We start from the raw sequence: 13,649 nt of genomic DNA, 5'->3' as shown, positions 1-13,649 counted from the left end.
GAATCAAACCAAAGATTTGAAATATGGGGAAGCAAAAAGCACCCAACCAGAAAACAACAAGAAAAAAGAATCCAAAAATATGAAGATAGTGTAAGGAGCCTATGGGACAACTTTAAGCATACCAACATCCGAATTATGTGGGTGTCAGAAGAGAGAGAGCAAAATATTGAAAGCCTATTAGAAGAAATAATGACAGAAAACTTTTCCTACCTGGTGAAAGAAATAGACTTACAAGTACAGGGAGTATGAGCGCAGAGAACCTCAAACAAGAGGAATCCAAAGAGGACCACACCAAGATAAATCACAATTAAAATGCCAAGGGCAAAAGACAAAGAGAAAATCTTGAAAGCAGCAAGAGAAAAAACAGTTAGTTACCTACAAGGGAGTACCCATATGACTGTCAGCTGATTTCTCAACAGAAACTATGCACGCCAGAAGGAAGTGGCAAGAAATATTCAAAATGATGAACAGTAAGAACCTATAACCAAGATTACTCTACCCAGCAAAGCTATCATTTAGAATTGAAGGTCAGATAAAGAGCTTCACAGACAAGAAAAAGCTAAAAGAGTTCATCACTGCCAAACCAGGATTATATAAAATGCTGAAGGGTATTCTTTAAGAAGAGGAGGAAGAAGAAAAAGGTAAAGATAAAAATTATGAACAACAGCCGAAACCGGTTTGGCTCAGTGGTGGAGCATCAGTCCTGGGTTCGATTCCGGTCAAGGGCATGTGCGCTGACTGTGGGCACATCCCCGGTGGGGGATATGCAGGAGGCGGCTGGTCAATGTTTCTCTCTCATCGACGTTTCTGGCTCTCTATCTCTCTCTCTTCCTCTCTGTGAAAAATCAATGAAATATATTTTAAAAAATTATGAACAACAAAGTGACAACAAATACATATCTTTCAACAAGTGAATCTAAAAATCAAGTGAATAAAAAATTTTATGAACAGAATAAACTGGCTAATATAATAGAATCAGGAGCACAGAAAGGGAGTGGACTGACAATTCTCAGGGGAAAGGGGGTGTGAGGAGTATGGGAAGAGACTGGGCAAAAATCTTACACCTATGGATGAGGACAGTGGCGGGGGGCGGGGGGGTGGCCTAAGGGCATGGGCAGGAACACTTCTAAGATATTAATCCCTTATCAGATGTATTGATATTATTGCCAAATATGTTCTCCCATGCAGTGGGCTCTTTTTTCACTTTGTTGATGGTTTCTTTTGCTGTGCAGAAGTTTTTTATTTTAATGTAGTAATTTAGTATTGCTGTTCCCTTGTTGACTTTGTATCTAATAGATCTATCCAGTGATGTCAGTGGTGTGTTGAAGTCTCTCACTATGAATGTATTGCTGTCAATCTCTTCTTTAAAATCATCTGGAAGGTTTTTTGTTTTTGTTTTTTTTAATATATTTAGATACTCTTGTATTGAGTACACATATGTTTACTAGAGTTATATCCTCTTGTTGTATCAATTCCTTTAGTATTATCAAGTGGCCTTCATTGTCTTTTGTTATTGCCTTCATTTTGAAGTCTGTTTTGTCATATATATATATATATATATATATATATATATATATACTCTATGCCTTTTAATTGGATCATTTAAGCCATTTACATTTAACATTATTATTGATAGGTACTTATTTGTTGCCATTCTTACTCTTTATGCCTGTGTTCTTATTTTTCTCTATTTCTTCTTACATCAGTTCCTTTAGCATTTCTTGAAGTGCTAATTCTGTGATAATAAATTCTTTTAGCTTTTTTTTTTTTTTTTCTGTGAAGCTCTTTATTTTACCTTCAATTGTGAATGATAACCTTGCTGGGTACAGTAGTCTTGGGTTTAGTCCTATGGTTTTCATGACTTTGTATAATTTATGCCACACCCTTCTGGCCTGAAGTATTTCTATTGAGAAATAAGTTAACCATCTAAAGGGCATTACGTTGTAGGCAATTTTCTGTCTCTCTTACAGCATTTAAGATTCTTTGTTTTTAATGTCGCCACTTTAATTATTATGTGCCTAGGTGTGGGTCTTTTGGGGTTCAACTAGACTGGAACTCTGTGTTTCCTGAATGTGAGTGACTTTTCCCTTCACCAGGTTAGGAAATTTTCTACCATTATTTCTTCAAACAGGTTTTCTATTCCTTGCTTGGGTTCTTCTCCTTCTGGGACCCCTCTGATGTGAATGTTGTTACATTTCATGTTGTCCCAAAGCTTCCTTAAACTTTCTTCCTGCTTTTTATTTTATTTTTTTCCATTTGCTGCTCTGAATTTTTTTTTTTTTTCTTTCTATCTACCTTGTCTTCTAATTCACTGATTTGGTCCTCAGTTTCTTCTATCATACTGTTAAGTCATTCCAGGTTGTCCTTTATTTCAGCTATGTTGTTCCTCATTTCCAATAGATTATTTATTCTTTCAACCTCTTTTCATGTTGGTGTAGCTCTCTTTTGTCTCTAAATGTTCTTATTAAGCTACTTATAATTCTCATTAAGTTACTTGTAATTTTTTCCCTGAATTGTTTGACTACCCTTATTACCATTACTCTGAATTCTTTATCTGACAAAGTACTTGCCTCCATTTCATTTAGTTCCTTTTCTGGTGATGACTCCTTTTCTTTCATTTGGGTGTTGTTTTTTTGTTTCCGTATTTTTACTGTTCCTTTTATTTGTTTCTATGAATTAGATCAAACTGCTATGTTTCCCAGACTTTGGGTGTTTTGTAGGACACAGTGGTATAATATAGATCTCCTAAACTGGGTGTTCTAGGAAAGTCTCTTGCTTGAGTTATTTGGGTCCTCCTGTTGTAGTTGTGTCTTAAATGTTATTATCTCATTTGTGGATGGAATCTCTTCTCAAACTGGCTGACTATGTGGCTCATCCCCAACCACATCAAGCAAGCTGTTGTGGAGGTGCTGTCAGAACAGAAAAAAATACAACACAACAAAATGAGAAATAAAAGAAACAAAACTAAAACATACACAAGATCCTTACCAACAAAATCAACCACCAGAGAATAGAAAATTAGGAAAGAGAAAATAGAGCAAGAATGATAGAAGAATATACAGAGAAAAAGAACAAAACAATCAACCAACCAAAAAACTCCACACAAACAAAACAAAAAATGACAAAAAATGAAGGGTAGAGGAGTAAAAGGAATATGTAGGTGCAGAGCTAAAAATAAAGAAAAATAATAATAAATAATTAGGTGAATAGGGAAGGAAAATAGTTTAAAATAAAGAAAGAAGAAAAGAAAGAAAGATTTATTGAAAAGGAAAATAGAGGAGAAAGCAGATAGACCCAAAATAAGAAAAGTAGAAAAGATGAGATATGAGGATAAAAGGAAAAGAGAGAAAGAAAGAAAAAAATAAGGTTGTGTAGGAAAAGGGAATATGAAAATTAGCTACATGAATAAAACAAGAGAGACTAGAGCAATAACAAATCAATAAAGCAGACAGATAAAGAAGAATAAAAAGGGGGGAAGGAAAGAGAAGAAATTGAAAAAAGAAAAAAGAAAATAAAAAAGGAGGAGGAAAAGGTGAAGTGGCATTCATTTCAGCCAGCCAAGTTTAGTGGCCCAGAGGAGCTCCATTTGGATCCTACTCTTCCGATGACTGTGGCTGGCTGTTTTGTCTGCCAATTGTGGGTTTTCCCCTGGGATATTTTAGGTGCTAAAACCTATCAGAAACTGTCCTCCTTTGGCTTTCAGCAACCTGCTCAAAGCTCCAAGTGAGCCACAGATTGTGTCTGTCTCCACAGGACGTGGCTGCAAGCAGGAGGGCCCCATCTGCCCTCTAAAACTGGTTTGTTAGCGTGTGGAGCCCAGGGCGGGGTTGGTAAACTTCCTCTGGTTCTCCAGATTTCACCTCTACTTGCCTTTGCCTGTTAGCCAGCTGTCAATCTTAATCACTCAAAGTCTGTCTCTGAAAGGACTTTAGGCGGGGGAGGTGCTGCTCAGATTTCAGGGAGTGTGGTTAGTGTGTTTCCTGGTCCCAGGGCTGCTCCTCTGCAAATGGCCCAAAAGATCACTCTGCCGTGGGCTGGGCAGAGATCCTTGTATGCAAACCAGTGGGATTGGCTGCAAACCTGGACTTTCTATCAGCTCTCCCATGAGGGGAAAATACCAGACTAGACTGGTGCCCCGGACAGTGGGGCAGACAGGCCCTCCCCATCCAGTCATTGAGGGCTCCTGAGACTGTTCAAACCCATAGGCTTGGCCTCTGCTTTTGTTTCCACTGAAAAAGTCAGAATTCAGGGTGTGGTATGCAGGGGTCCTGAGAGTGGAGCAGGCTATATTACCTAGGGCAGGGTTTTTTATTTTTTATTTTTTTCTTTACCTTCCCCGTGGCTCCTCTAAGGAAAAAATGGTCCTTTCAGTTTGGACACTTGTGAATGACCAAATGCAGGATTCCTGGCATTTCCACATCTCCCTGCATTGCTTCCCACACCAGCCTCTCTTTAGGCACCTCAAACCCATGCCTCCCTCCCTGCACCAAAGCCTCAGGTGAGTAGTTGGAAACGAGAACTCCTGTGCTCCGGGTTTAGAAAAAACAAAACACAAAACTGTGGTTTTTCTCTCCCACTGGCTCTGGTTTGCTGGCTCCAGACTCTGCTGCTGCTGTCAGCAGCCCTGCCGCCTTTCACATGTATGTTATGTGGGCCTTGGGTCTGGGCTCTGCTGCTCCGGGCTCTGGGCCTCTATCTTTTGAGGGAACAGACCCTCCCGTAGCCCAGCACCCCCTCCTCTCTCAGCCCTCCAGTCTGCTGCCCTTGGGAGCTGGGTCAGCTCCTCTCAAGACCTCGTCTTTCCTACCGGTCTCCAGGTATTATACTTTCTGCCCTTCTCCCTCCTCAGCTGGATTTGATTGGTAATTCCAGGTGAATGTTCTCCAATTTAATTGTATTTCTATTATAGTTTGGCCCTGGGATGAGGTGCATGACGAGTCTGCCTATTTGGTCACCATTTCCTCCTCTCTGTTGTTGTTTTTTGTGTGTTTTGCTTTTATGGGTTGCTGTGCTCAAGCATGAATGGACTGTTATGAATTATCCTACCTAATTATGGTTTCTATACATTCAGTGAGCCTCACAGCAACACTGAGTTCTCCCTTGGTTGCCTTGAACTAAAACCTTAATTCCCTGTTCTGAGTCACTGGGCAGTCCATAGGCTCAACCCCATGACTCTCCTAAAAGGAACAATCAGGCTGTATTGAGCATGTCCACAAACATTAGAAATTCTTTTGCTATTATAAACTTTCTCTTACCTTCAGATGACTTTTGAAACTAAATTTAACTATCTGTAGAAAAGACAGAAAAGATAACATTTTTAAAAAATATATTATTTTCAAGAGGGAGCCACATAATGATTTCCATTAGCACTAAAGAAGGGGACTCAATTTGATGAGCTCCTCCAGATCAGGGTGAGGCAAGTCCCCAAATGCACACTCCAAAAGCGAAATGACAACTTCAAAAATGGCAGGAGTAGGTACATATGGAAAAATAAAATTTCCCATAAATGCTCATTAAGGATTCCCAGGAGGAATGAGGAATCATAAAGTAACTAGCTACACAAATAAAAAGGAAGTTTGTATTTGACCCAGACCCCCTGATGTTACACTTCAATGGGCACAGAGAACATCTGCTGCTCTCATCCCAAATGTCTCAACGTTAGTGCTGCAATGATTTATTTTCAGGAAAAAAAAATACCCTAAATCAAAATGCTGTTTTCATGAGGTCTTTCAGAAAACATTAAGAAGGTAGGGGGCAGGATTGATGCTCTCCTGAGAGTTCCCGGTGCAGGCACAGGCTGCCCATGGGCGAGGCACCAAATCAGAGATATTGTCAGTCCTGGGAGCTGCCCCGTGGATAACGGCACAGGCAGGCTGGAAAGAAGTAGATCCAGAGCTTTGCCTACTTCATAATTTTTCCGAGGACAATTCTTTAAGCTATTTTTTTTCTTCTGTATATAACCCTTTGGTATATTTTCTCAAAAAACCAATCAAGTGGATCATCCACATTAAAATGAACAGATAAACAAGCTGTTAACTTTAACCAAAGACATTTCTCATTTTATTAGGCAAAGAAATTCATAAAATTGTGGGCCTTCCCACTCAGTAACTATAGAGGAAGCACTGTTGGGGCTGTAAGGTGGGGAGGAACGCAGCCCTAAAATAATGGGAGCTCTGCCTAATTATGAGCAGGACCATAGGCAGGAGAAATGAAGACCCATGGACAGGGGGACCACTCATCCGGGGCAGGGTGACTGTTATGCTGGAGGGGCAAGAAAACCTCTAAATAGAGTTGGAAAGCCCTTCTCCCTTCTCCACCCTTCTTTGATGCTTTTAATTTGAAGAGAGCAATTGCTCCAGATTCCATATCCTATTAGCATGCAGTTTCAATAAGGCAGGCCATAGAATCGCCCTTCCCTAGACATTTTAAAGAAAAAGACAGACAAATATTTGCCTGGAACTCCTAGGAAACCTTTAAAGATCCCTTCCAGCCATATGATGCTATAACTCAAGTATTTAATAATGCTGGGGTGTATAACATCTACACTTTCTGACAGACTACAGGAAGCGTGAGTCCCCCAGGCCTTGGAGTAGTTGACACAAGTAAACGGGCAGGTGTGTGGAGCTGGTCCCCAAGGTCACACAAAGGTCTGGTGTTCTCGGACCCTGAATGCTCCAACCTGAGGCAGGTCACCTAAAAAATCCCCAGTGTTCCCACCTGTAAAATCAGAATTCCTCTATCTTCTTTGAGCAATTATCTTGAGGATTTATTCAAAATCAGCAAAGGAACAAGATTGATTTCATGCCCTTTTCAGAGCCATGAGGATTTTGTAATTCCTCTCTGGGTTGGAGAACCACGATCTGGAGGGGAATCGGAGAGGTGATCTAGTGCAGAGCCCTCCTTCGGGGAGATGAAGCCCAAAGCTGCAGAGGACCAGCCTGAAGCCCTGGGGGGCTGGAAGCTCTTTCCTGTTTTATGTGCAGCCCCTGGTCTCATTGCTTGTGTTCATGGGATTATTGTTAACACATTCTTCAAAAGACTAAACAAGGGATAAACAGGAGGGAATCCTCACTAACCCACAAATAAGCGGCATTTAATAACAGCACACTGCAATCAGGAGAGAGGAGGAAATGCTCTGTTTTCATTGTCCTGCTTAGATTCTCTGTATAATCATGCAGGCCAAATGGGGTCAGGTGGTTGGCTGACCCTTCACTTTTTGGACATCATTAAGGAGCAGACATGTTTTCTATCCTCCAGCCACCTGTACAGTAACTACAGTGCATTGGGGGCCTCTGCATGGGATGTTCCACCCAGAGAGGAATGGGATGAACTTGATTAAGTGCAGGAGGCTGTTTGCTACTTGCTGTGGGGTACATATGGCCCATACTCAGCTCATGTTCTCAGCACTGCTCCTCACAGCAGGCTGGCAAGAGAATTTTCCATAAAATCTGCCTTCACATAAGGAGAAGACACTCTGGTCTCTCTGTAGCTGTGACCAGGCAATGCCCTGGTCACAGCTACAGAGAGAATGGCAGCTGCAAATCATTGCTTTTCCCTGATCTTAAATGCCTGAGGAGAGAGCGTTGCAGCACCTCTGAAAGAGGGGAGATGCCACCGTGGGAATTGTAGAGAGTAGATGTTATGAACACAGCCATTCGGTGGCAGAGGATGACAGAAAGAAAAGCATGTGCAGCAGATGCATGAGTGGAAGGTAGCAGATTATCAGTCAGGGATGATATCTTGCCTGGATGACAGAAAGCTTGGCCAACCCACAGCTGGCCAAAAGAAAACTGACTGTCAGGACAGGGCATCCAAACTGTACAAGAGCAAGACTACAAAGTTCAAACATGCTGGTGGTTTCACCTAGATGGCAACCTCATAGAGGCTGGCAGAGTTTTTAGGGGGGGGGGTGGTGACTGTCAGGCTCAAGCACCACCCAAGCCTTCATGCCCAGCTGGCATCTGTCCACGGGAAAGGACAGCTGGTTAATCATGCCTCTGACCTGTGCAATGGCATAATCCGAGTTGTTGGTTGCCTGCATGCCTTCATTCCCACTGATTCCCACACCCACGTGGGCTGTCTGGATCATCCCAACATCATTGGCACCGTCCCCGATGGCGAGGGTGATGGCCTTCACCCGCTTCTTGACCACGTCTACTACCTCAGATTTCTGCAGAGGAGACACTCTGTAAGAGAAGAAAGAGGAATTATGACTGTATTGATCTTTCCAGAGGAAACAGCTGTAATCTTCATTTAGCTGCATTAAAAGGGCAGTCATCGGACAACTTCCAAATTCAATACATACGTTTTATGTTCATGTGCAAAAGAGCTTTCAGAAAACAGTAGCTTGTGGCTTTCAAGTATTTGCCAACTTCACAATGAAACACACAACTCAAAACTAACTTAAAACACAGCCCACCTGTAATCACCCTGCTCAGTGGGAGCCCCCGTGCAAACACCCCCGGGGCACATGTGCCCTCCCGAGGGACACAGGCAGTGAAGCTGGTCACACAGGCCTTGGGAAATGTATTCCCAGCAAATCAGAAAACTAGCACAGACTCCATTTTTGCTTTGGTGAACATCATTCACAACCTAGAGCTGGCAAGAGAATTTTCCATAAAATCTGCTTTCACAGAAGGGGAAGTAAGTTGGCAGAGCTAGAGAAGTGCAGAAAAAGGACGCAAGGAAGAAGAAAGAAGAAAGACTTCTCCATCTCCACCCCAGAGACAGAGACAGCATTGAAGGGCAGCCAAGGCAGAGGATTCAGAAGGAGACTCCTGGGGGTAGACGGTGTACTGAGGCTGAAGTGCAGCAGCAGAGCCCGAAGGGTGGACAGAGCATCCTCTGCCTGACAGGGGTTGTTTCCACAAGGAATCAGGCAGGTGGCCTTTTGTTCATAAGCCCTCAAGTCCTCTGGGAAGGAAACCTAATATAAATTTATGGTGTCTAAAGCACAGCAACATTGATTATATGAAGTGTTTTTTCCCAGTGTAAGATCAGACAATGAGGACCTCAGGACTGACTTATTTTTATTGTAAATTCAGAATTGATAAGCTGACTTGGGAAATTTACTGAATCATTACCACCCCCCCCCCCCCCCCCCCACACACACACACATACATACACACACAGACGAGTAAAAGACCTGTCTGGGTTTCCCAGAGGTACTGGCTGTGGCCACATGCGGATTGGACTTAAAAACTAGAATAGACACTCACAGACCTTCCCAGTAGAACTATAAGTTCTCATATGATCAACCCACAAAAATGCTTGTTTCCAAAGAAAACTTAAATTTTACCAACTCTGGAAAGAAATGTGTTTGGTGAGACAGCAAGCTGAATTTAAAGCACAGGTACTTTGAAGCCATTGCTCAGTTACAAAGAAATAAAAATTAGCAAGTTAGAAAAGGGGCTTTAGAAGCCACGTTGTCTGATCTAATTGATACCTCTTTTGGGATTTTCAGAGGGATTTTCAATAATAGGACTTCACAGTCTCCTGGGGTAGTTGCAACCACGAAAAATTATTATTACTTTTGTTGTTGTTGTTGTTGATAAGCATTAAAAAGTACTAATTCTGCCCTCTGGGTCAGACTAGAACAAATATAACTTTTTTTCAAATGTTAGGGAGGTTGAAATATAAAGATACATCATATCTTTCCTCCCACAGTTCAGTTTCTTCTGGCTAACCAATCTCAGGTCCTTTAACCCTTATTTAATAGGCATGCCTCAGAACTTAAAAAATAGCTCCCAAGTGTGAGCTTCTAGACAGCTGAGAGCAGAACAGAGCAGTCACCAGCTCCCTGGTAGCAGATGCTAGATTGACCTTAATGTAGCTTAAAATGAAATGAAAGATTTACTATTGTTATCATTGAGCTTCCTGTCAACTAAACATACAAAATTTCGACACACAGGGATATAAGCTGTATCTATTCCCTCCAATTTTGAGCAACTGCCACTTAGAGCCGAAGTCTGATCTTTACATTCCTCTTTTTCATTAAATTTCTGATTGGCAGGATGGGAGGCACATCTCACAATTAGAATTTGCTATGCAAATGTGATTTCTCATTTTATTTTTGAACTCAAAAGAAGCAGAGATCAAATATAGTATGGAGAAAATGACTTAGGATTCAAAGTGGAAGAACTGTGCATGACCTTTTCCTGTGCCCCATATGAACTATGTCATCAGGGAAAGCCATTTTCATCAGTCCTTGTCTTTTCATCAATGAAATGGAGAAAAGAAGAACCATCACTTCATGAGACGATTGTGGTGTATTTATGTGAAACCATTCTGCTTCCTAAAAAGTGCAAAGCAAATGTTATCTCTTACCCCAACTGCAAAGCCTGGGTTCTTTGGGTGGGCGGGGCGGCGACACATCTGAGAAGTACGTGTCATCTGACCCAAGGTTACAAAACTGTGTGTGTGCAGGTGTCCTAGGGGGGAAATTGTACATTTTCAAGGCAAATACAGTAACATCTCTCAGGTAGTGGTTCAAAATAATAGCTCTAAGTAGCCCAGAGTCTCAACAATAGATCATGCTACATTGCTCTGCATGATATATCATTGTGAAGCCGAGTTTTCATGGTTGCTATGATAAAGAGCAAATACACTGTGAAAAAAATCAGTGTGCAACAGGAAATGAGGGAAGCAGCGTCCACCTTTACGCCAAGGTTTGAGCAGTTGTACAGTGCTCATCAAGTGTACCCTATCATATGATTGGTAAGTGATTATGATCATTTGAGAATGAAAAAAAAGTATTATTCTTTCATTTATGTGCATTATTGTTTCAAATGTCTGCTAAATTTTTAGGATATATTGGGGTAAATACTCCTTGAATTGTTTGATCTTGCCTGCTTAATAGTTAGATACTGGTCAGTCTTACTTTTGGCTTAGGGGCTTTGCAAATGAATTATTGAGACATTGAGGTATTGTTAATCCAGAGAATCTGGGAACCTCTGCATTGACACTTGTCTCCATGGTTACAATAATTATGCATCAAGTACAATAATTCATCTATTGAAGTGGAGCTTCACCCAAAGGTGAATTCACTAAGTCTCCAAATCTTCTGCACCCATGAAGATATCACAAGAGACGATGGAACAGACCCTTTAACAGCACTGGGAGGCCTGAGTCTATGACTCCTTGAAACTTCATATGCCCCCCAAGTCATCAAGCAAGTTGTCCACTTTATCAGCAAACCTGAGAAAGTGGGCTGGAAAGAAAGGGAAGCTGGGGAGCAGCACAGCCCGCAGGCAGGAAGCTCAGCCACATGGACACTGTGCTGCGGGAGGCTCAAAGGGCAGTGATGGTGGAAGAGGGAAGGTGTTAAACAAATTCAAGGTTTTCTTTGAAGTTAAAGTTGTTGCTTTTATGTTAGGAGGTTTTGCAATAAGCCAACCAATACAAGATAAATAGCAAGTCAAATATACTCCCTATATTTTCCACTTTGGAATTTGGAGCTCAAGAAAGTTGAGGCAAGTCATGATTCTGATTACTTAAAATAAAATCTTTGAGAGTCCAACAGCAGCCTTTCCCCCACAAGAAATATAGAAAAAATCTGGCTGGGTATATAAACTAATTCATATCCCCGTGTTTTAGAAGCATGAGATTCTCATCAAGGATTTATTATGCCCCTAACTGCAATGCCTTAAGAAAACATAATTCTAGCACACACTAGGGGTTCACAACAGATGTCAAACAGCTAATTTCTACAGAACTGGATAGGCACCATTACGCTTCAGCCATACGTACTATTTTAGTGTGCCAAGTTACCACAAAGCACAAACTAGCTCATCTAAAATCTCAGTTTGTGATGTGGAATCACATGCCACACTTAATATGTATTTCCAGCATATAATACATCCAACCTAATAAAACAAGGATTCCCATCCATACCTGAGCCAAGCTGGGTCCTAGGATACTGCTATACCATATTTTGCTGAATTACATATAAAAATATAAATTCAAAGATCTTCAATAACTAGAGAGGTATTCTTCCCACTTTTCTTTTGGCTAACACATTAGATTCTAAAATAAAAAATAAGTCATTTTCTAATGGTATTTCAAAGTTAACACTGAAAGATAACCATTAGCAACTGCCTTCATAAGATTAATTAGCATGCATTAATTTATTTGATCTACAAAAGCCCTGGTCTCAGAGTGAGGTTTTAAATTCTGATTTTGCAATATCATTTGAATAAATTTAAGTCCTTTCTCTTCTCAGAACTCAGCTGCCCCATTTGTCAAAGAGGGGCTGGGCCTCCAATATTGATAGATGTAAACTGAGCTCACCTGGCCAGGGGCATGAAAGGAACTCTACTTAGGGGCACTTCAAGCACAGCCACAACTCTTACTCATTAACCAGATTTACCACATACTTTCATTAATTGGACTTCAAAGCATCTTTATTCTAAAAAGACAGTCCTCATGAATAAAAAAGAGCACTGAGTCTCAAATTCTAAGTGGGCATCGGAATCTTCTAGATAGAGAGATCATAAAACTAGATTCTGATTCAGGAAGGCCAGGTGAGTCCAGAGAATGTACATTTTAACAAGTTCTGAGTGATGCCCTGTTGCTTGTCATGGACCACTGAAGCAGCCAGCAATGGCCTGAACAAGAAGGCAAGTTCTCTCTTGTTGAAATGTTTTAATTGGCTAAGCTTACATTCCTAAAATACAGGATACTTGCAAAATTTTCACAGAGTGACATTTACAATTAATTAGCAGAAACACTGAATTTTGTCATCTCTTTCAAGCTTTGCATATGTAGGTTCTCCTTTGCTTTTAAACCCAAACTAGCAAGTACAAATTTAGGTTGGTATTTCATTTAAGAGAGTCTTCCAATCTGAGTATCTCACAGGAGAGTGAGAGGGTAAAATACTAAGCAGAATAAGATATATAAGAGTCCATATGTGTGTATTTTTAATGATGCAGAAATCAACATACATGATTTCATTTATGAAAGTATCGATCTTCCTGTTAACTGAAAGATAGTACCCTTATGAAAGAGATTTCCTTTGATTAAAAAAACATTAATATATTATACCACATTTCTTATAGCAGTCAGTGATCCACAATGTTTGACAATTGCAGGACCTTAAAAAAATCTCATATTGCGTTTGTAGATATATAAACACCTAACATATGTATCTAAAACCTAAAGCCAATTAAACTATCCTATGTACCTGTCTAATGAGTGTGCCACTGGCTGACTGACACCAACATGTTCTTTCTTTTGATGTGTTGAGTGCTCTGGCACAGAGCCAGTGGTCCAGACCTTCTGGACAGTTACCCTCTCTGGAACATCCCACACCTGTGCTCTGACTCAAAATGTGTGACTCTCCAATTTCATCTTTTGTCTCAGTTTTTGGTACATCTCACTGGAGCCCCAAGCTCCTAAAGCGGATAATTTTTGCAGCTTGAGGTAGTCCCTAGAGCATGGTCATAGACGTGAGACCAAATGGAGCGGTGGCAGGAGGAAGGAGGGTGAGTCTAGGTAAACCCAACAAGGTAGTTTACATATAAGCACAAAGAAAGATACTTAGACTCATTCACTCAACAGTTCTAAAGCAGACTTAGGTGCTCCCTCATTACAAAAACTTCCACACAGAGAGGAGCTATATTATACATGAGGAAGCCACTAACATGGTGCCT

At 40.9% G+C, this 13,649-nt stretch overlaps 1 protein-coding gene across 1 annotated transcript in view; it reads right to left on the bottom strand.

Moving 5' to 3' along the window:
• ATP8A2 (ATPase phospholipid transporting 8A2) overlaps positions 1 to 13,649 on the bottom strand; it is a 556,427-nt gene that overhangs the window by 231,910 nt on the left and 310,868 nt on the right. Inside the window, exon 26 of the mRNA XM_045588453.1 lies at positions 8,003 to 8,186. Coding sequence (XP_045444409.1) covers positions 8,003 to 8,186 — 184 coding nt within the window. The remainder of the gene's footprint in view (positions 1 to 8,002; positions 8,187 to 13,649) is intronic.

Source organism: Pipistrellus kuhlii, unplaced genomic scaffold (assembly GCF_014108245.1).
Source record: "Pipistrellus kuhlii isolate mPipKuh1 unplaced genomic scaffold, mPipKuh1.p scaffold_m20_p_3, whole genome shotgun sequence".
Taxonomy (NCBI): Eukaryota; Metazoa; Chordata; class Mammalia; order Chiroptera; family Vespertilionidae; genus Pipistrellus; species Pipistrellus kuhlii.
The sequence above is the reverse complement of the archived record's forward strand: the minus strand, read 5'-3'. Positions and strand labels throughout refer to the sequence as shown.